General features: G+C 53.3%; 1 protein-coding gene across 4 annotated transcripts in view; it reads left to right on the top strand.

Annotated features, from left to right (window-relative positions):
- The window catches only part of DGKD (diacylglycerol kinase delta), a 130,589-nt gene that overhangs the window by 106,063 nt on the left and 2,205 nt on the right, over positions 1-22,321 (top strand). For all 4 annotated transcript variants that reach the window (XM_064286528.1, XM_023557749.2, XM_010597609.3 and 1 more), the window contains 14 exons: positions 180-341; positions 1,044-1,172; positions 2,177-2,273; positions 4,669-4,779; positions 6,897-6,993; positions 7,244-7,351; positions 8,364-8,477; positions 9,545-9,679; positions 10,593-10,744; positions 12,167-12,278; positions 12,352-12,444; positions 13,213-13,332; positions 19,891-20,008; positions 20,920-21,050. In XM_064286528.1, the coding sequence (XP_064142598.1) occupies positions 180-341; positions 1,044-1,172; positions 2,177-2,273; positions 4,669-4,779; positions 6,897-6,993; positions 7,244-7,351; positions 8,364-8,477; positions 9,545-9,679; positions 10,593-10,744; positions 12,167-12,278; positions 12,352-12,444; positions 13,213-13,332; positions 19,891-20,008; positions 20,920-21,050 (1,679 nt within the window). The remainder of the gene's footprint in view (positions 1-179; positions 342-1,043; positions 1,173-2,176; positions 2,274-4,668; positions 4,780-6,896; positions 6,994-7,243; positions 7,352-8,363; positions 8,478-9,544; positions 9,680-10,592; positions 10,745-12,166; positions 12,279-12,351; positions 12,445-13,212; positions 13,333-19,890; positions 20,009-20,919; positions 21,051-22,321) is intronic.

Here is a 22,321-nt window from a genome sequence, read left to right as displayed (position 1 = left end):
GTGTAGGCCACAGCCAGGCCTCTGCGTATAGTCATCTGTGACGGGCGGTGGAGGTGGGGGGCGGGAGCTCAACCCAGAGCAGAGAGGATGTTAGAAGGAAACTAGGCTGTGAGGTCCAGCTTGGTCCCCGCGGTCCTGGCATCCATGCACTCAGCCACACGTCTTCTCTCCTTGCACAGCTGTTGATGAGCAGAATGCCCAGACCCAGGAGCAGGAAGGCTTCATCTCGGGTCTCTCTGAGTCAGAGGAAAAGAAGGACCTGAGGAGAGATGACAGGGTGGGCCTGCTGCCACCTCCCAGCGAGAACTGTGGGGTCTCCAAAGGCAGGAGCCACCGCAAAGGTACCCACTGGTCCCTGTCCGGCCCTGGTGACGCAGCTTGGCATTTCAGCTTTGTGAGACCTAGAAGGCCTTCCTGGAAGCTGCAGGCTGTATTCTCAGAGTTGGGCCCTTTGCAGTGTAGAAATTCAGTCATGACCTGTCTTCCGGGCCTTCCCATGTGGGCATGTGCCCACGTCATGGCGGGTACTGCAGTCGTGAAGTGTGTCAGCGGGAGACCTGGCCGAGGAGTATGCCTGTCCCCATTCCCTGCATGCTTTCCCCAGGGCTGCTCAGAGGGCCTGGTGGGGACAGACCCCACCCATCCTGGAACAGCTCAGCCACAGTTTCTGCCCCACTGACCTGCCCCAACTCTGCCACCACCGTGGGGACCCAGGTCTCCCGTCCACACTAATGGGAGTTAATGTCCCCATCCTCTGTGCTGACGGTAGCACCCACCTCACGTAGTCTGACCTGCCTTGACCCGACACCCTCGGGGCTCCATGCCAGCCTCGAGCTCAAACCCAAACACCCCTCACCTGTCAGTCCACCCTCACTCCCCTACCTCACACCGGGCCTGTCCCTGCTCTTGTGCCCTTAGCCACAGCCGACAAGTGGTTTGGAGCCACTCCCTTGGTCCTTCAGCTCATTTCCCCAGCACCCCTGCCTCCCAGGGCTTCAGCGATATTCTATTTTGGGTCGTCTTACACTTTTCTGTTTTCCTAGTGTCCAAGTCCCCATGCGAGAAGCTGATAAGCAAAGGAAGCTTGTCCCTGGGCAGCTCAGCGTCTCTCCCTCCCCAGCCGGGAAGCCGGGACACCCTGCCCGCACTGAACATGAAGATCCTGTACCCACGTGAGTGCCCGCTCCTTCCCGGCCATGTGGGCCAGAGGTGACAGCACCGTCTCCACAGCCACAGAGGTGTGAGCCAGTGTAGCGAGCACCATGGGCTCTGTGAGGCCCTGCTGCTCACCCGGCACCTCCAGGCAGAAAGGTCAAGGCAGGGCCGCTGCCCAAAGAGTTAAAGGTCCATGGGGAAGAGAGACACTACAATTTCATGTCACTGTGTAAATGCCCATACTTACAGAGAGCAGGTAGAACCCATGTGACTGCCTGGGGGAGCCCAGGAAGATGTGATCAACAATAGTGTGTCCCTTGAAGGGAGGTGTGATACTTGGGGCTCACGGAGCTGTGAAGCTTCCCTAAGCACAGGCCTCTGGCTCGGGAAGCCCACAGCCTCATGTAGGTGCCTGGGGCCTAGGCTGGGCAGCGTGAGTTTCTCCTGGGCGCAGTCTGGCCATTTCTAGATGGACCCTCAGCTGTCTAGGGAGGAAGTTCCCGGAGCCCTTGGGACGTGAGGCCAGTGAGGAGGATTTGGTGAATCTGCTGAGTGACCGATACTGTAGGAAGGAGTGGATCGGCAGAACGTCCAAAGCAGGGCTCTGTCTCTGCTTTAAGAGTTAAACATTTCTAAAGGGGTGCAGGTAGCCTGAGATTCCGGCCACCTGGAGCGTCTTACTGTTGAATTACCTCATGAAGTTAGTCCTGTGGAGTATACCACCCAAGTCTTAAATTACACGGGAACCATCCGTGTGCGTGACCCATGCTTATGGGTCTCATAGGGGTCAGCTTCTGCTGCCCAGTGCGATTAACTTGGTTCAGTGAAGGTGGGTCGATGATGGTGGTGTTTGCCCTCAGATTCCTGACATTCAGCATTTGGACGTGTTCATACATTATTTTAAAAGCATTTAATTATAGTAATGTCTTGAAGAATGCATGTCCATCAAACCTAGAAGACACCCGTTTCTCTTAATTCTGTCGGTCTGACTGGCGTGTCTGCCCTTTTGTCTCCCTTCCAGATGTTCGGGCTGGGATGTCCGGGTCCTTGCCTGGAGGTTCCGTCATCAGTCGCCTACTAATTAACGCTGACCCCTTTAACTCTGAGCCAGAGAACCTGTGAGTATGAGGCTAAACCCACGGGGCCTACAGTGAAAAGAATGTGGAGCACGGAAAACAGATTTGAGAACCAGCTGGAGAAGTTAGTGCAGAGTCAGTCAGTAGGTGATCCCTTCCCACTTGTTGCTGGCTGCTGAGGGAATCTTGAAATTGTGACGCCTCAGCTTTAGGAATATGGTTGAGAACTACCTCCCCCGAGTTTGCTAACCAAACCAAAACCAGTTACCTTTGGGTCGACTCCAACTCACAGTGACTGCATGTGTGTCAGAATAGAACTGCTCCGTGTGGCTTTCAAGGATGTGACCTTTTGGAAGCAGACCACCGGGCCTTTCTTTCTTCCAAGGCTCCTCTGGGTGGATTTGAACCGCCAACCTGTCAGTTACCAAGGTTGCTAGAGGAAGGTAAAGGGGCCATAGCCTCTCGTGGCTCGTTCCCACGTTTCCTCTAAAGATGCCTAACAATCGGGTTTTCTGCAGGCTCAAAAACTCCTGTTGACAGAACTCTGTCCTTTTCCTTCATCGTCACCTCCAAATTGTCACTGTCCAGCAGCCCAGGTTGCTGCCTCTTTTAGACAGCCTTCTCTCAGACAGCACCCTCATTGGCTGCTGCTCCTTGTCGGTGGCGAGGGCCATGGGTTCCTGGGTGGAGAGGTCGTCCACATGGCCTTCCCCAGGGAGAGGACTTCCCTGTGTTTGACGGTCAAGGAGAGAGTGCAGATGCTGCTGCTGCCCGTCATGCTGTCTGGCACAGCCCTTTGGGGACATGACCAGTCTTCCCCTGCCCAGTTTCTAGGGCAAGAGGACATGGACACAGCAGTTTAATGGAGTCCGCCCCTTTGTATGTAGAGAGAGACCCTCGCAGAGACAGCTGGTGTTTTGAAAAGCTAATTCAGATTTTTCTTTCCCTTGGCTGACTCCAAGTTTTAGAGGACCAGCAGGCTTGTGGTAATTGGCCGAACGTCACCAAGCATGTGTGTCTGGCGCAGTCGGGCCATGCAGGGAGAAGTGTGTGGTTTGTGGAAACTGGGGGTTTTGGGAGTGTGGAGCTGAGTGTGCAAAGGAGGGCAGCCCCTGCCGTACTGTGAGCCAGAGGGTCCCCTTGGTGTAGACACCTGCTATCAGGTGATGGCCTCCTGGCCCTTGCAGAACCCTTGATCCTGGGCCTGACTCCGCCGCCCTGCCTGGCTATTCCTCCCTGCCAGGCCCACCTGCCTTGCTGTAGCCCTTCCTGCATCCCCTGGTCGGAAAGACAGGGATTCTCCCTTCACTTCCTGTCCTGGAGGGAGAACTAGGATCACGGAGCCCAGGTGTGACTCCTGTAGCTCTGGACAAGGCTCGGCCATGGCAGAGGGGAGGTCTGGATCCTGTAGGGTGAGCCGAGGAGGGCTGGATGAGAAGCAGCAGGGGCTTGTCTGCTGGGGGAACGGTGAGAAAACTGTGACCAAAGGGCTGAGATGAGTCTTCTGGCCAGTGGGCATGGGGAAAGGGAAGTTGTGCTGCATGGGGGCTGGGACAGATGTCTTCAAGTCACTTTCCTTTTTAATTTGGAGGCTGTTTTGATTGGGTGTTGGGATGCTTGAGAAGGGTTTTGAGGTGCAGAGCTCAAGCATGCGTGAGTTTACATGCCGTAAAGATAGCAGTGTGACCCTGCTGGTGGGGATGTAAAACTGGAAAACAGGCTGGCAGTTCCTCAAAAGGTTAGACAGAGAGTTACCACATGACCTAGCAGTTCGCTCCTGGGTATATACCCAGGAGAATTGGAAACGTGTCCGCACCAAAACTTAGGTACAAAGGTTCACAGCGATGTTATAGTAGCTCAAAAATGGAAACAACCCAAATGTTCATCGCCTGGCGAATGAACAAACAAGATGTGGTGGATCCACGCAGTGGAATTACAGTTCCAGTCACACAGTTCAGCTGTTAAAGAAAAAGACTGAAGTACTGATACGTGGTGCAATGTGGCTGAACCTTAAAGCCATTATGCTGAGTGAAAGAAGCCAGACACAAGAGGCCACATGTGTGATTCCATTTATATGAAAGGTCCAGAATAGGCAAATCCATAGAGACAGGATTAGTGGTTGCCAGGGGCTCGGGAAAGCGGGACGTGGGTGGTGATAGCTGAGAGTATGGGATTTCTTTCTGGGGTGATGAAAATATTCTAAAATTGATCGTGGTGATGGTTGCATGACTGTGAATATACTAAAAACCATTGACTTGTACACTTTTAATCGGTGAACTGTATGGTATGTGAATGATATCTCAATAAACTGTTGTTCCACCCCCACCAGAAAAAACGAAAAAAACAAGTTTGCCCTAAAGAAGAAGTGCTTAGAGGTTGGAGGCTGGAGTGGGGTCGCTGGGCAGGGTGGTAACGGGCTTGACATTCGCCTTTGCAGAGAGTGTTACACAGAGAAGTGTGTGATGAACAACTATTTCGGCATTGGCTTGGATGCGAAGATCTCCCTGGATTTCAACAACAAGCGTGATGAGCACCCAGAGAAATGCAGGTGAGGCACTGACCATGGAGACGTGGGCCTGTCACCTTGCTTCCCACTTCAGATAGGAAGGTCATCTCTGGAGTTGGCGGGTTAGAGACTGCAGAATGCTGAGGCCAAGAACAGGCCAAGCCGGGGCTGCCCGTGGTCAGGAAGAGGGGGTCTTTCTCAGGGATGGGGGAGCAGGCCGTGGTCCAAGAAGCCACCTTGGAAGGGGTTCCCACTGTGTGGTGGGCCAGGTCGTGTCAATGTCAACATCAGACAGCTGGCACTGGTGTCATGGGAGTGAGCGGGGTCTCTTACTGAGGGTCCCTCATCTATGATGGTACTGTAGTTGCTAGAATGTTACTGTACCAGCCCTCAGGGCTTCCAGGAAGTCTCTGCACTGGTCACCCACACAGACCCACCCTCCCTGGTCACAGGCAAAGCTGGGCAGCTGGTGCCTCTGGCAGACTGCAGCCCACCTTCTGTGGGGAAACCAGCCCCGAGGGGGTTTTGCTGAGGATGGCCAGTTCCTCCCCTGAATTACTGCCCACTGGCTCCTCTTGGCCTGGGATGAGGATGGAGAGAAATGGAAAGCGTTCCTCCCTTCTGAGCTGATGTAGAAATTCCCTTCCCTCTGTGGAAATGCAAGGAGTGGGACTCCTGGTCTCCCGACTCCACCTACAGGACGACATGGGGAAGGAGCCTGTTCAGCTTCTGCATTCTTAGGACTAGAGAGGAGTCAGGGAGGCTTGCCAAGCAGTCGGAGTAGGGTTGGAGGCGCCCCCCTGCTGGCGAGGGCGTGCTCCTGCCTGCCTGTCTACATCTCCACTGGGGTGTCTATGGCCTCCGCCCTGTGTGCCCCCTACCCCCCACAGCCACCTAGAGGGAAGCCCTGAGGAGCAGCATGGGCGGGAGCCACCTGGCACCTCAGGAGTGATCTCAGGAGATTGCTGAACTCCTGTGTAGTGGGAAATTTCTAGAAAAACTGAAACCAGGGCATGAGAATTCAAAAAACCTTTGAACTCTGGGGCTCTTCAGTGGGGGAAATGGCTCCGAGGTCCTGGGGACCTATCTGTTACACGGCATAGGCGGGTAAGCATGAATCATTTGACAGCACCCCTGCTAGCGCAGGAATAATTGGGAGAGGTGTTAAAATGCCTGTGATTTACGGAGTTAAATAAGTAGAGGAGGAAGAGGGCCAGGCCTAGTGCATTTCCAGAACCTCGGCAGCCTGCTGGAACGGAACCTTCTTCAGTTTGTGTGGAGCGCTTAGGGAAGCTCTGCTTATGAGTTCCTTTTCTGGAATCTGCCCTAAAGTGATTGGAAGGTGGGTAAAGAGGTGTACAGAGGCCTCACCGACGCAGAGCTTGTAGGAGGCCCATCACGGGGTTAATTAGATAGATGAGGGCATGAAACGCTGGCTGAGGAAAACCAGATCTGTGAGGAACGTGCAGAGACACAGGGAGTAGCGCCGTGTGGACAGAGTGGGTTGGGAAGCTGAACAGATGTTCCAGGGGTAACTCAGATACCTGGTGGAGGAAGTAGGTCTGGGAGCGTGGAAACTATTTCTCTTTGGTGCTCCTCTCATTTTTCAGATTTTCTGTGGTAAGCATGGTTTTATAGCCACAGACACATTCACTGTTGCTAAAATTCTTTGTGGGGTTCTGTAATGTCTTTATTTGCCTTTCAGGTTGTAATTACTTTCTTATTAAAATGTTAGTTTTTAGCAAAAGTTCCTCTTGGCAAATGTACTTGTCTGTATAAGGAGCCTTGGTGGTGCAGTGGTGAAGTGCTCAGCTGTTAACCGAAAGGTCAGCAGTTTGAACCCACCAGCTGTTCCATCGGAGAAAGATGTGGCAGTCTGCTTCTGTAAAGATTATAGTCTTGGAAACCCTATACGGCAGCTGTACTCTGTCCTATAGGGTTGCTGTGAGTTGGAATCGAATCGACGGCAGTGGGTTTGGGTTTTTTTTTTTGGTGCTCCTCTGTGTAAGCAAGAGTCTATCCTTCCTCATTTTAAGGTGGTGTTGCTGTGAGAATTGCTCTGACTTGTGATCAGATGCCATTGCAGGCTGCAGTAACAAGTACAGCTATTGTACAAAGATGGCCAGGAACCATGTCCATTCTTCGCTTTTTGTCTCTAGGAGTCGAACCAAAAACATGATGTGGTACGGAGTTCTGGGGACCAAAGAACTGCTGCACAGAACCTACAAGAACCTGGAGCAGAAGGTCTTGCTGGAGGTGAGCAGGCAGAGTGCCTCCGCACTGCGGGCGGCCGCCCACCCACCGCTGACCTCCCTTCGGGGCTGGTCTCCCAGCAGCCATCTCCCTGTCCGACTGTGGACTCTTGGGCTCTGTGGCTCCCCCAGTGGTTGGGTGCTTGGCTGGGCGGTGGTCCCCTCTTCCCCCAAGCACGTTCCCCTGTCCGCTGCAGGAGGAGGACCTAATGATGAGGTGATTTATCTCTCCTCCCCCTACATTCCTCCCTCAGTGTGACGGGCGGCCAATCCCACTCCCTAGTCTTCAGGGAATTGCCGTCCTCAACATTCCCAGCTATGCCGGAGGGACCAACTTCTGGGGTGGCACCAAGGAAGATGACGTACGTACAGGGGTAAATGGGTGGGCTGGGCGCAGGTGCGGGGATGGGGAGTAACTAGAGAAGCAAGGTGCTCCCTTCCTGGGGCTGTAGCCCCCTGGCCCCAACCACTGGAGAGCATCCTGGCTCTCGGCATGGCCTGCTGACCCACGTGCGGCTCTCAGCGTGGCCTGTGGCTCTCGGCAGAGTTGGCCAGGCCCACATGCTGCTCAGATACTTCTGCATGCAGGCAGTCGTGGTGCAGTGGAGGACAGGATGGGCATAAGGAACCCTCTCCTCAAAGGGCCCCTTGTCTAAAAGATGGGGGGCCAAGAACGGATGTAATCAGTGAGGTTTGAGCTTCAGGCCCTGTGAGAGCAGGCCCCGCCCAGACCAAGGACCCAGGAAGCCTTCTGAAGGAGGGGTGTCCATGCTGGCACCTGACACTGAGTAGGACAGGGGTGAGGGAACAGGCAGAGGGAAGAGCATAGGCGAGGGCCTAGAGGTGAATTAGGGTGGGGTGCGTGGAGGATGGAAGCTCCCCTGACGGCAGGAGTGGAGTCATCAAGGGGCCCAGATCACGTAGGGCTTTGTCAGCTGGGCTAGACGTTTGGGATGCGTGCTGGGAAGTATGTCCATAGCAGCTGATAGCACTGACCACACTCGGGGTGTGTGCCTGCCGCTGCTCCAGGCCCCCCGCACACATCCATCCCTCCTCACAGCCCCTCGGGGAATGTACCCATATGGCCCCGTTTTACAGATGAAGAAACCCTGGAAGAGAGAAATTAACTTGTCTAAGGTCACATGGCTAGTAAGTGGCAGAGCAGGGCTGACCCAGGCAGCTGGTGTGTCAGTGTGAGCCACTTAAGTGGGGTGTTTGCCCTGTGGCTCTGCGTAAGTCAGTAGGCACTGCCGTCTTGTAGCAGGCCTGTCTCTTCTAAAGACAAAAGCTGGGAGCCAGGCTGAAAGGGAGGGAGCGGGGCACAGTGCCCTGGGCTGTGCTGGGCAGTGGTCAGCCCTGGTGCCTGCCTTGTAGACCTTCGCCGCCCCGTCGTTCGATGACAAGATCCTGGAGGTGGTGGCCGTGTTTGGCAGTATGCAGATGGCAGTGTCACGGGTGATTAAGCTGCAGCATCACCGAATCGCCCAGGTAACGGCATGGTGTTGGGAGTCGGCAGGGGCCTTGCCAGGGCAGCCTCCCATGCGATTGGGGAACAGCCTTGGCTTTGCTGACGTGCTTCCTGCATCTGTTCTGTCTCCTTAAACGCGATGCCGTCCCCACAGCCCTTCCCTCATGTGCCAAGGGTGACGTGGTGAACAGACCCCCTCTGACAGTTAGAATCCCTTTCCACATTGGTACAAACTTCTCTCCCCCTGGTGCCCTCCCTGTCCTGACTCTCCATGTGGATCTCAGCCCTGTCCCACCCCAGCCTCTGTGTGGGTCCCGGCCCTGTCCCATCCTGATGCCCCGTGTGGATCCCGGCCCTGTCCTGCCCCAACCCCCCCCCCCCCCCATGTGGATCCCGGCCCTGTCCCGCCCCAACCCGCCGTGTGGATCGCGGCTTTGTGCTTCCCTGACTCCCCATGTGGATCGCGGCTCTGTCCTGCCCTGACCCACTGTGCGGATCCCGGCCCTGTCCTGTCCTGACCCCTTGTGTGGATCACGGCTCTTCTCTGACCCTTTCTCTCTTGTGTACAGAGCTTCACTGACCTGCCCCAGGCTCGGACACACCTGTCTGTCTATAGTTTGTCTGTCCCCAGATGCAGGCCGCATGACTCTCACAGTCTTAGCTCGTTGGTAGTGTGTCTGGCTGGGCAGAGGAGCGGTGGCAGCATGCTCCATGGGTGGGACGGTCTCTGCTCTGGATGTACTGTGGCAGCAGGGCCTAGTAGTCACAGTTCCCAGGCCTGGTCTACGTCACTCAGATCTAAAGACCAGGTTTGCTGCCAGGGACCTGATGTGTGCTTTCCAGTGCTGGGGGAACATGGGGCACAGGGCTAGAACCGGCTGCTCGGGGCCGTGCAGTTGGGCATCTGCAGTAACGCCCTGAGTGCACAGCATGCCGTCCCGCGGGGTCCTGGTGTGCACAGGGGCATTGTGGGTCCTCAGGAAGAGGCAGGAGTGCGGGGCTAGGAGGCCGGACCGTGAGCGCTGAGCAAGCGTGTCTGCGTACTTTCTGGCGTGTTGCCTGGGTAACAGGCTGGGTGCTTCCACAGTGCCGCACCGTGAAGATCTCCGTGCTGGGCGACGAGGGTGTCCCTGTGCAGGTGGACGGGGAGGCCTGGATCCAGCCCCCGGGCTACATTCGCATCGTCCACAAGAACCGGGCGCAGACACTCACCCGGGACAGGGTAAGGGGCTGAGCACCTGCCGGCCAGGGCTTCTGCCCTCCTGGCGCCACTTCTGCCTCTGCTCTGCAGTTTCCACAGAAAACGTACAGTCCGTGTATTAAAAAGGGTGCATTCGGGTGTAGGGTAGTAGATGACTTGTTGGTTACCTTACGTGGAACAGGGTTCCATGGGGGTTATTTCTCATAACCCTGCAGAGCGCTTTTTGGAATGGAACTGCCCTGTGGTGACTCTGCTGGGTGGAAAAGCAGCTGTTAACCGCTGCTCAGAGCAGCCGTTCAGCAGTCGGGGCCACTGTGCTAAACATGGGGAAGGAGGCGTCATCTGCAGTGGGTGCTGTGCTGGGCGTTTAAGCTTATGTGATGCTCAGCAGCCCTGCACTGTAGGGATTACAGGCTCCACATTTTAAGGCAGGACTCCAAGGATCAGTGGGGCTGAGCCAGCTACTCCAGGCCACACTCGAGTGAGGGACGAGTGGGATCCAGCCCAGGCTGCCTGGCGCTAGGCCTTCCCATTGCTGCTGGTTTCCCGAGGGGGGTGCACGCACCTTCCTTCAGCTGGGGGGGATTCAGACACCTGGTCGGCCTGGGCGTGTCCCCTGATGTCACAAAGCAGGGCCTGGTCCTGACACCATTGCCGGATCTCATCAGGGAAAAGTGAGGCTCTTATTACAATGTGTTCTTTTTAAAAGAAGAGCTAGAATTAACTTTAACGTTTTGTTCTAGAATTTTCTTTCGTACACAGATATTAAGACCATCCCTCCCTGCCAAGATACACACTGTAAAAAAAAAAAGAGAGGTACCTCCCCTTTCTAGCTGTCGCTAGTGCTCTGGTCTGTTTTCTGGAGTTAGGTGTGTGCCTTTCGTCTCCGGAGACAGGTGGATGGGAGTGTAACCCTGAGCTCTGCCCATCCCAGGCCTTTGAGAGCACCCTGAAGTCCTGGGAGGACAAGCAGAAGTGTGAGCTGCCGCGGCCCCCCTCTTTCTCGCTGCACCCTGAGGTCCTGTCTGAGGAGGAGTCCACCCAGATGAGCCAGTTTGGTCAGGCGGCCGGAGCCCTGATCCACAGGTGGGCCTGCACCCCGCCCAGGGGCCCAGGCTGGAGGGCAGCTCCCCTGATGTGTCATGAGGGCTGCTTCCGGCATCCTTCCTGCTGGGACTTTGTTCTGCTCTCATGAACCACCGTTGTCCAGACATTGTCAGAGTCCCACAGGTGGAGGAGAAAGCCCCGAGGCATTTAGAAACCTGTCCTAATTCCCAGGAGGAGCGTCCCAGGAGGAGCTTCATTTTCTCTCTACCCCAGAGAGCAGGCTTGCATTCCACAACCCGAGAGAGCAGGCTTGGAGTCCGCTACCCCAGAGGGCAGGCTTGGAGTCCGCTACCCCAGAGGGCAGGCTTGGAGTCCGCTACCCCAGAGGGCAGGCTTGGAGTCCGCTACCCCAGAGGGCAGGCTTGGAGTCCGCTACCCCAGAGGGCAGGCTTGGAGTCCGCTACCCCAGAGGGCAGGCTTGGAGTCCGCTACCCCAGAGGGCAGGCTTGGAGTCCGCTCATGTGTTTATTTAAAGAAGCAGCTGCCTTAGAGTGGGTTCCGACTCGTGGCAGCCCCGTGTGTGTCAGAGCTAAACTGTGTTCCGTAGGGTTTGCATTGGCTAGTTTTTTGGAAGTAGATCACCAGGTCTTTCTTTTGAGGTGCCTACGGGTGGACTTGAACCTCCAACCTTTTGGTTAGCAGCCAAATTCTATAATAATAAAGAAAGCCAGTGACTGCAGTTATCAAATAGTTCAGATACACCGATGACTTTTTTCCTGTTAGCAGTACTTCACATTTGTAAAAACCAAAAAAACAAACCCGTTGCTATCGAGTTGATTCTGACTCATAGTGACCCTGTAGGACAGAGTAGAACTGCCCCATAGGGTTTCCAGGGCTGTAATCTTTGTGGGAGCAGATTGCCAGGTCTTGTCTCCTGCAGAGCGGCTGGTGGGTTTGAACCACTGACCTTTCGGTTAGCAGCTGAGCTCCTAACCACTGTGCCAAGTGGTTTACATTAAGGTTCATAGATCCTTGTTCAACCAGGATTGCTCGGTCACAGGAGGGCCCTCCTCCCCAGCTGGGAGCGGGGCAGGGGCAGGTGCTCCAGGAGGGTCAGGCTCGTCCAGGGCCCTCGTCAGTGCATCGGGAGACCTTTGGCCCCTTTGGTGCACGTACTGCAGGGTCTCTGCAGTTACCCGGGGCGGAGCTTCTGACCACTCGCCACCCCCCAGACTGTTTCATTTTGCCTATCTCGTTTGTAGTCTGGTAGACTTTCTGGAAAACACTGGTTTTACTGTTGGGCTTCCTGTTGAAGATCTTCTCTCTTGGCCGCAAGTCAGGAAGTGATCCAAAGGCCCTCCTGCATGGGCACCTGGCTGCAGTCTCCGCCCAGCTTTCTGGGCGGTTCTGGGCCCATGAGGTCGTGTTGTCTGATGAGCGCCTGTCTGCCTTTCTCCCCAGCATCCGGGAGATCGCACAGTCCTACCAGGACATGGAGCAGGAGCTTGCTCACGCTGTCAACGCCAGCTCCAAGGCCATGGACCGCGTCTACGGCAAACCCGGCACTGCAGAGGTAGCTGGTCTCCAGCCCTGCTCTTTGGTGTTTGCACCCCGGGCTGCTCCACATGTGTGTTTTGTCCTCGTAGGGGGTGAACTGCAGCTTCGTCCTTGAGATGGTGAACAACATCAAAGCCCTCCGCAGCGAGACGGAGCTGCTGCTGGCTGGGAAGGTGGCCCTGGTGAGACGGCCGCTGTGGGCTCTGCTGGGGTCACGTGTGGTTCCAGTCCTTGCTCTGGGGTTCTAGAGTGCCATCTGGGAGGGGCCTCAGAGGCCATCTGGTCTGACTGCGTGGTGGAGCGTGAGCCCTCCTGGCTGCATGTCACCCACACTGTCTCGTATGTGCTGGAAGCCTTTGCTGGCAGGCACTTCCTCGTCACAGTAGACAGAAGACTAGCAGTCTCCAGGTGGCCATAGGCCAACCTCGTTCTCAGTCACACAGCGTCCAGCTGCTCTTCACCTACCTCCAAGACTTAGTGATGAGTCAGCCTCAGTGAGGCCTGGGATGGCAGAGTCAGAGCAGGGAGAGGCCTGGGCAAGAGAGCCACCTGCTTTAGAAAACGAGGCTGGGGGCTTGAGGAGGTGAAGCAGTGTACTCAAGGTCATGGCCTGGAGACCCCCCCCCAAACCCAGTCTACATAGTCTCTTCACTCCTCGTTCCAAAATATCCCGCTGCCTCCTGAGGTGTGCCTCACGGCGTTTCCTGCACACTGGGTGGGAGTGAACCTCTCCCTGCCCCCTGAGGACATCGGGGTGCCTGAGGTAAATGAAGCCCTGCTGGATGTGAGTTCCAGCAGACAGGGTGCTCTTCACTGTTTACAGAGGGGAGGTCTGAGGTAGGCCCTGTATGCACTGTTCTGTCTCAGTTTCCCTGAAAGCTCTGCCCCTGGGGAGACCTCACTCACGCCCAGTAAACAGTGGCGTCTCTCTTGCCTCCACTCTTGAGCAGCAGTTGGATCCCCCCCAGAAGGAGCGGCTGGCGGCGGCTCTCGCGGAGATGGACCTACAGCTCAGGAAGCTGGCGGACACGCCTTGGCTCTGCCAGCCCCCGGAGCCCGGGGATGAAGAGGTAGGTGGACACAGAGCTGCCGCTCAGGCACCCCTGGACACGGCACTCTGACCTTCTGTGCCTCCATGCAAGCCTCTCAGTGAAGACAGGAAGGGTTGGTGGTTTTGTCTGTTCCGGGGTTGTAGCAGCTGCCACGGTGGGAGGCTTGCAGCCCAGTTCCTGCCTGGTTGTGGGGTGACCCACCGGCCCGGGCTCAGCGCTGAAAGCACCATGTCCCGGGAAACCCATCAGTCCTGGGGAAACGAGGTGACTGTGGTGCTGCTGAGTTTGCCGTGTGGCTGGTGGAGTCGGGGCCCACTGTGACCCAGAGGGAGGTCTGCTCCCCAGCCATTCTCCTCCTGCCCAGTACCATCCTTGGCAACACTTAGACTCTCCTGGAAGAGGGTACGACTTTCCCCTTTCCGGCCGCACTGAGCACAAAGCCTCTATTCCACTTCTAGTTACGACCAACCCTGCTCCCTGCTTCAGCTGCAGTCAAGTCGAGAATTAATACCAGATACTTAGATAGAACTCAGACCATTTAGAAACGTACAAGAAAGAACTATGTCAAAGGGTAAATCCAGCATGTAATTACAGGCTGCTTAAAAAATGGATATTCTTCCTCAGTTTTTAAGGTATCACTAGTGCTCTGCATTGAAGTCAATTAAATTTATAGCCTTAAATGTTTTAATTATTATAACAGAAGGAAATAAGTGTTCAACTCAAGAAGTCAGACAAAGCTCAGAGGAAGGCAGCCCAGAAAGGTGTGAAGAGGAGGCTGGGCACAGGTGGAAGCAGGGAGCCGTTACCCACCATCCTGCTCGCCGAGGGGTTTGAGGACGAGAGCACATATGCTAAGAAACTGGCTAAAGGAAAAAACTGGTTGAAATGCAGTGAAGCCAGGGCTGAGGTTGGTTCACTGGAAAAGCAGCGCCCTGAAAGGATTGCCCGATGGCGGAGCCCGCGGTTGCCTGGTCTGCTGGCGAGAGCATAGGTCACAGCGCCAGGGCTCATGGAGTAGGAGGGACCATAGGCCAGCGGGCCACAGAGGCCCCGAGTGTCACACGAATCGTGGCTGCAACATTTTCACCTAAAAATGTTTTCAAAGCGAATTATTACCAAGTGCTATGCGGCCACCAGACAACCGTACTCACTCTGTCATACATACACACTGACACACAACCACACACTCACATGCACACACACTCGTTCTCACACCCACATACACCTACACACACACCCCCATGCCCACACATCCACACAAACGCTCTCACCCACACACACGCGCACACCGACACACTTGCTCTCTCACATGCCCACACACCCCCACACTCTCACACACTTGCACTCACACACTTCCACACACCCATTTTCTCTCCCACACACACACCCTCACACATCCACCCACACACTCCATCACTCACACTCTGTCACACACTTTCATACACATACCCACACTCACACTCTTTTGCACACTCTCATACACTCTAGCTTACACACACAGTCTCACACACATTCTTTCTCACACGTAAACACACACGCACACGCGTGCACACACACACAGTTATGTGAAGCTCTGTGGGCAGTATGACTCCTCCAGGCCTCCCCGGCAGTAACTAACTGGTAGCCGTGGTACAGGTGGGGCCTTAGGGCAGATTTACCTGCAGCCCTCTGGAGCCAGCTCTTTCAGCGGGGCCCCCCGGCCTCTGGGGCTCTCAGCCCACCCATGCAAGGGACGGGGAGGGGGTGAAGTACAAAGGGCAAAAAGGGCCTTGTCGGGCTGGGAGTGGGTTTCTGCTAGCATCCAAACATGGACATCTAAGCTGGCTCTGTGAAAGTAAAATAAAATAAATTAAACTACCCTCTGGCAAATATAATGAAGGAAAAAAATGAACAAAATGCAGTGATAAAGGGGATACAACAAAATAAAAGAAAAATCGTACTGTTACTATGTGCACACAAATGCTGATGGATTTCAGAAACTGTTGATTTTTCAGAAAAAATTTTAATTACAGAACTTGAATCTTGAAGACTTTTTTAAAAGAATAACTAGCCACAGAAGAACTTGCAAAAATGATCTAAGAAACTGCCTCTGAAGGGAAAATTTCAGGGAATAAATAATTTCCACATATAAGAAATGGTATCCAAGCTAGAAAAAGATGGGCACCTTATCACTTCATTTCTTAAAGCTAGCACATCTGATACCAAAATTCACTACTAGAGCATAAAAGAATGTTACCGGTACTTGGGAATATAAACATACGGATCTTAAATAAATGCTCAAATTGAATTCACTAGGATCTTTGACAAAATATTTTGCCTTGCTGAAGTAACCTTTATGCCAGGAGGGAAAGGATGGTAGCCACACCACTTCTGTAATTAAAATGAGAAAAAAACTTTTATCAGTAGATAGATAAAAACCATTTTTTAAAAATTCACTACCCTTCAGAGTAATCACATAGTTGATGAGGGAAATTCAGTACAAAAGAATTCCAGCTAGAAAATGCAGAAGGACTAAAAGAGCGTTTGGGAACTCCTAATGAAACAGTTGGAGTCCCTGGGTGGTGCAAACCCTTAATGCAATTGGCTGCTAACTGAATGGTTGGAGGCTTGAGTCCACCCAGAGGCACCATGGAAGAAAGGCCTGGGAGTCTGCTTTGGAAAACCTAGCCACTGAAAACTCTGTGAAGTACAGTTCTCCTCTGACACACATGGAGGCTCCCACGAGTTGGAATCGACTTTACAGCAACTGGTTTGTTTTTTAATGAAACAGATTTAGGCAGGGGTCATCTGTGGATGGGAGCACCATCAGATTACGGGGTGATAGGTGCTTGACCGAAGAAGAATTGATGCCACTGAATTATGGTGTTGGCAAGAATATTGAATACACCGTGGACTGCCAAGAGAATGAACAAAACTGTCTTGGAAGTACGACCAGAACGCTCCTTAGAAGCAAGGATGGCAAGACTGCGTCTTACATACTTTGGACATGTTGTCAGGAGGGATCAGTCCCTAGAGAAGGACATCACACTTGGCAAAGTACAGGGCAGCGGAAAAGAGGGAGACCCTCAACGAAGGAGACTGACACAGTAGCTGCAACAATGAGCTCGAGCATAACAACGATTGTGAAGACGGTGCGGGACCGGGCAGTGTTTCCATCTGTTGTGCACAGGGTTGTTACGAGTTGGAACCGACTCGACGGCACCTAACAGCAACAACAACAACAACAGGTGCTTGTCATGGGAGGATGGGGCTGAATGCACAGACTGGTTTTAATGTCACTAAAAGTGGCCACCAGGCATGGCCTGTCTGCTGATGGGAAGCAGTGGGAAGAACACAGCCACGCCTGTGATGGGTTCACACCTGACATTTTGAACCTGGATCTGCTTGAGCCTCTAGATCTGCTCACCTAGAGGATGAGTTCATAGGATACACGGGAGCGAGGACCAAGTTAAACTCCTTGCAGGGATGCAGTCACTGGAGCCAGGATACGAGGCATTCTACAGGACAGACAACCTGGTGTCTCTACAAATGACAAGCGAAAGGGAAGGAGAGACTTGGAGCCAGTAGCTAAGTGGTGCATGTGGACCGTGTCTGGATTCCGTTCAAACACACCTACTATGAAAAGACACCTGGAGCCAGCTGGGAAGTGTGGGCGTTAGATATGAATGCCTTTTTGTTTTGTTTAATGTGATCATGGTGCTGTGGCTTTCAAAGAGAATTTTGTCCTTAGAGTTGCATATGGGAAATTTTGGATGGAGTAATTTCGATGTCTGAGATTTGTTTCTAAAAGGGGGTGAGGTCCCATTAAAGCACACTGAAACCTTTTGCCGTTGAGTCGATTCTGACTCATAGCGACCTATAGGACAGAGTAGGACTGTCCCATAGGGTTTCCAAGGAGCAGCTGGTGGATTCAAACTGCCATCCTTTTGGTTAGCAGCCAAGATCTTAACCACTATGCCATCGTGGCTCCAGGGTACCACTGAGATGGCTGTTATCAGAGAAATGGAAAATAACAAGTGTTGGTGAGGGCGTGAAGTTGTAGCCCTCATCCATTGCTGGTGGGACCGTAAGACAGTACAATTGCTGTGGAAAACAGTGTGGTGGTTCTTCAGAAAGTTAAACCACATAGGCCAGCAATTCCACTCCTGGGTACCTACCTACCCAAAAGAATCGAAAGCAAGGACTCAAACGGATACTTGTACATCATGCTCACTGCAGCATTATTCATAGCAGCCAAAAGCTAAAAAACACCCAGGTGTCCATTAGGAGATGAACGGATAAATAGAATATGGTATATACATGCCCAAACCCAACCCAACCCATTGCTGTCCAGTTGATGCCAACCCAGGATGACCCCGTAAGACAGAGTAGATTCCCCATGGAATTTCCAAGGCTGTGATCTTCACTGAAGCAGACTGCCACATCTTTCTCCCGAGGAGTGGCTGGTGGGTTTGAACTGCTGACCTTTCAGTCAGCAACTGAGCACTTAAGCACTGCGCCACCAGGGCTCCTTTACATCCATACAATGGGATATTATTCACCTAAAGAGAAATGAAGTTGTGATACATGCTACAACGTGGATGACACTTGAAAACAGTATTCTGAGCGAAAAGTGTATAATCCCGCTTATATGAAATACCTACAACAGGCAGATGTATAGAGACGAAAATTTATGAGCGGTTAATTTATGAGGGGCAGGAGGGAGGGGGAGACTGGAAGGTGCTTTTTAAGGGGCACTGAGTTTCTGTTAAAGGTGATGAAAACCTAGGAAACGGTGGTAACAGTGCAGAATACGAGGAAGGTAGCTAATGTCACTGAGTTGTACACGTAAAGCTGGCTGAAGTGGCAAACGTCTTGTTATATATATTTTACCACAAAAAAAAGTGGGGGTGAGGGGGCAGTAGAGGATATAAGATTGAGAAAGTGTTGATAACCAGCCTCACTATCCTAGTCTCCCTTCCTTTATGAGGGGATAAAAATTTCCATATTAAAAGTTAGAAATAAATGAATTTAATAATCATTCATGAAATAAAAATAAGAGAAATTATTAAAATGAGGAATAAGAACCAAAAAACCAAACCCAATGCCATCGAGTCAATTCTGACTCATAGGGACCCTATAGGACAGAGTAGAACTGCCCCATGGGGTTTCCCAGGAGCAGCTGGTAGATCCGAACTGCCAGCCTTTTGGTTAGCAGCCAAACTCTTAACCACTACGCCACCAGGGTCCCAAAGTCAGGAACAGAGTTCGAATTACCTGAGAGAACATCTACCCTGTCCTCCTGCCAGGACCGCTGAGCTTCCAGGTGGGGCCTCAAGCTCAGGAGGCCACCACGTAGGGAGGGTGGCTCTTTGGAAAATAAAAGACTGTAGTTGAAGTAGTTGCTTAGGAACTAAAGGTATTTAAATAATTATTAGAATTGTCAATAGATTTTACCAAATATAAGAAACCTGTAAAAACAAGTACCTCTTGAATGCTGACCATCATTAATTAGAAAATATTGTAAAAGGTCTCTTTCGTAGTAGAAACCTTAGAAAATAAAATGTCTTAAATAAGAAACATATGAAAAAAACTAAGGGCCCTCAAGGAAGATACAGGTGGCAAGAGAGAGGTCTTTCCCGATGGGAAGGCACCCATTGTTTCCAAACTGTAGGTTTGGTGCAATCCCAATAAAAATGTCTATGGAATTTTTCTCTGCATGACAAGACACCCGTGTCAGGTAAGAAAGCCTGTCCCAAAACCGCAGAGTCTAAGGTGGGTCAGTGTGAGGTCAGAGGTGGAGCCCTGGGTCAGAATCCAGGCCAACCCGGGGCCGCCTGAAGAAGATAGAAATTATACTTTAGTTGTGAACACAACTGGGTGGTCCGTGTAGAAATGCAGGCGGCTGTGTTTGTGTGGCATGGAAATTCCCCGCCAGTGCTGTGTTGGAGAGGACGCGAGGAGGTGACATTGTACAAACTAGACTTCCCCGCTGGCCTGTGAATCTTTCATTATATCCTAACAGGCTAGGGGGGAGCTGCCTTCAGAAAGACCCTCATGGGGTCAGGAATCGTGGCCTGGGGCTCCAGAAGACTGGCAAATAGCTTATTTTATAATCTTCATGTATTGGAGTCTCATACTCAAAGCAAACCCAGCCAGACTGTTGCCATCGAGTCGACACTGACTCATAGCGACCCTGTAGGACAGAGTAGAACTGCCCCATAGGGTTTCCCAGGCCATAATCTTCATGGGAACAGATGGCCCCATCTTTCTCCCTCGGAGTGGCTGGTGGATTCAAACCACCGATTTGGTGTTCGATGCTAACATTTAAATCATATTTACAAAGTGTTTTAATCCCATAAGAAATGCACATTTTGAAAAATAAAAAACTATATACATAAGTGGACACTGTATGATCACAGCTACTTTTAAAAAGCATTAAAAATCAGGAATAAATATGAGAATGAAAACCTCGGTGGGAAAGCTTTTATAGAGAAAGCCCCTCCTCTGCCGCCCCCACCCCCGGGGCCCGAGGCCGAGCGTCCGCGGAGGGTTGGGGAGCAGATGCCTTCTCAGTGTTTCTCGCTTTCCCCACAGAGTGTGATGCTGGATCTCTCCAAACGCAGCCGCAGCGGTAAATTCCGCCTCGTGACCAAGTTCAAAAAGGAGAAAAACAACAAGAACAAAGCGGCGCGCAGTAGCCTGGGAGCCCCGGGTACCTGCCCCGTCCTGCCAGCTGCCCTGGCCCATCGGCCCCATGTCTGCTTTCCTCCGAGGCCTTGCCGGCTCTGCTCCTTCGTCCCCTGCCCTGCGCCCTCTAGTCACCCGGCCTGCACCAGTAGTCTGTCTGTAGCCCCGAACCACACCCTTCTTGACCCCTCTCCACGGCCCTGCCCTGCCCTGGCCTTGCTCTCCAGGAGGGCTCCAGGGTGAGGGCCCCTGAGACCTTCCACTCCAGACCGAGGGTGCGATGTGTGTGAGGGGGGGCAGAGGTGACAGTGACATTCTTGGAGACAAACACTCGGACTCAGGCCACCAGCCAGGACCTGTTGCTGGGCCTGCTGCTGGGCTGCTGACTGGTGTCTAATCAATGCATTAATCAGGTTCCCGAGCCCGGAGGCCCGGGCCACCAGTGATCCAGGGCGGTGAAATCAGTCGGAAAGAGCACTTTGTGTCAATAAATTGGTGCTTCAGTCTCCCTCTGAGAGTCAGCCCTAAGTGTCAAGCTGTCCCCAGCCCGGATTTGGGCGGCGTTGGCTGCCACCAAGGGCAGGCCCTTTCTGATTTTCTTAGCATGTGTGACAAGAAATTGGGTTTCTGCTCGTGATTGTGGCTGTGACAACAACAGGAAATCTCAAGCCTGCATGTCTCCTTCCTGCCCTGGCCCCAGAGTGAGGTCCTGAGGACCTTGTATTTGGGGTGTTTGCCCCTCCTGGGCATGTTGGAAAATGTCCCCATAAAAGTTGGTGACTGGCCTGGCAGGAAGGACCCTGCTTCTGCTGCTCCCTGCACCCCAGAGCTGCCGCCCCTGCCCTCTTCCCCCTGCCCTCGCTGGGTCTGGCCGGGTGGCGGGCTCTGCTGGGGGTGGCTGGCACTCACTGCGCTCCTGCTTTCCATCTCTGACAGTGCACCTCTGGGGGACAGAGGAGGTGGCTGCCTGGCTGGAGCACCTCAGTCTCTGTGAGTATAAGGACATCTTCACGCGGCATGACATCCGGGGCTCTGAGCTCCTGCACCTGGAGCGGAGGGACCTCAAGGTACTTGCCAGTCATCTCCTGAGGGCCTCCTGGGCCTTTACATGGCCCCTGTCCCTCTGTCCCTCCCCCACCTGCTGTGTCCCACGGTCCTGGTTCTTGTCACCTTCCTCAGGCTGCGGGGTGCATGTCACCCCGCCTGTCCCAGCCAGAGAAAGCCAGGAGTACACACAACACCACACCAAACGCATGGCTGTCAAGTCCGCTCTGACTCATAGCCATCCTACAGGACAGAGCAGACCTGGCCCGCAGGGTTTCCTAGGCTGTCAGTCTGTACGGAAGCAGATCACCACCTCTTTCTCCCGTGGAGCCGATGACCTTTTGGTTAGCAGCCGAGTGATTTAACCATTGTATCATCAGAGCTCCTAGAAGTGCACATACTGGGGGGAAAATACCGATTTCCTTAGCTTAATTGAAAGTCCTGATGGCGTGGTGGTTAAGAGCTATGGCTGCTAACTAAAAGGTTGCAGTTTGAGTCCACCAGGCGCTCCTTGGAAACCCTGTGGGGGAGCTCTACTCTGTCTTACGGGGTCGCTATGAGTTGGAATCGACAGCGGGTGTTTTAGCCTCATCAGTGGAGTATTTTACCATCGAAGGCCCTGTGTAGGAGAGCTGAAGAACTGTGGCGCCTAACCACCATCCAGGGAGAGAGAAGCCCTCACACAGCGGCTGCCTCCATATTCACTGTGCAGTGATTCCGGGTTCTGTAAAGTCCAGCAAACTCCCAGGCAGCCGTGTGCATCTGCCACCCAGTTATTTCTTGGCTCTGCATGAGTGATGCGAAAGCCTCAAGTATTGATTTTAGGGTAACGAATTTTAGTGACTTGGCAAATTCACAAATAAGGAATCCGCAAATGAGGATGGGCTATGTTTAGTCCACTAGCTAAGACAGGTAGGAGGTGGCTGCGGTTTCCACAGCACGTTGTTCACAGGGTGGCCTCCAGGCTCCATGCACACAGGAGTGGCCAAGGCCTCCGCCATCGTGAGCCTAGCTAGTTCTCGGCCGGAACAGCCCAGGATGCCCAGGGCCCGTCTGCCCGCCCGCATGTCTGAGTCTGGGTTTCAAGTCGTCGGCTTTGTCCCGAGGTGACAGGTCATCTGTGTCCTGGACAGCGGCTCTCTGTGCCACCTGCTGCCCACTTTCGGCCCTGTCTTTGTCCTGTGTGGTTTCTCCCCAACAAGTCTGTGACAGCACAGGAGAGACTGTTGGGCAGGGTGTGACAGGCCTGCCGTTTCCACCTTGCGTCACCGTTTGGTGGTCCTCACCTCTGCTT

The sequence above is a fragment of the Loxodonta africana genome, chromosome 6 (genome assembly GCF_030014295.1).
Source record: "Loxodonta africana isolate mLoxAfr1 chromosome 6, mLoxAfr1.hap2, whole genome shotgun sequence".
Taxonomy (NCBI): Eukaryota; Metazoa; Chordata; class Mammalia; order Proboscidea; family Elephantidae; genus Loxodonta; species Loxodonta africana.
Note: the sequence above shows the minus strand (reverse complement) of the source record. Positions and strands in the feature narration are given on the sequence as shown.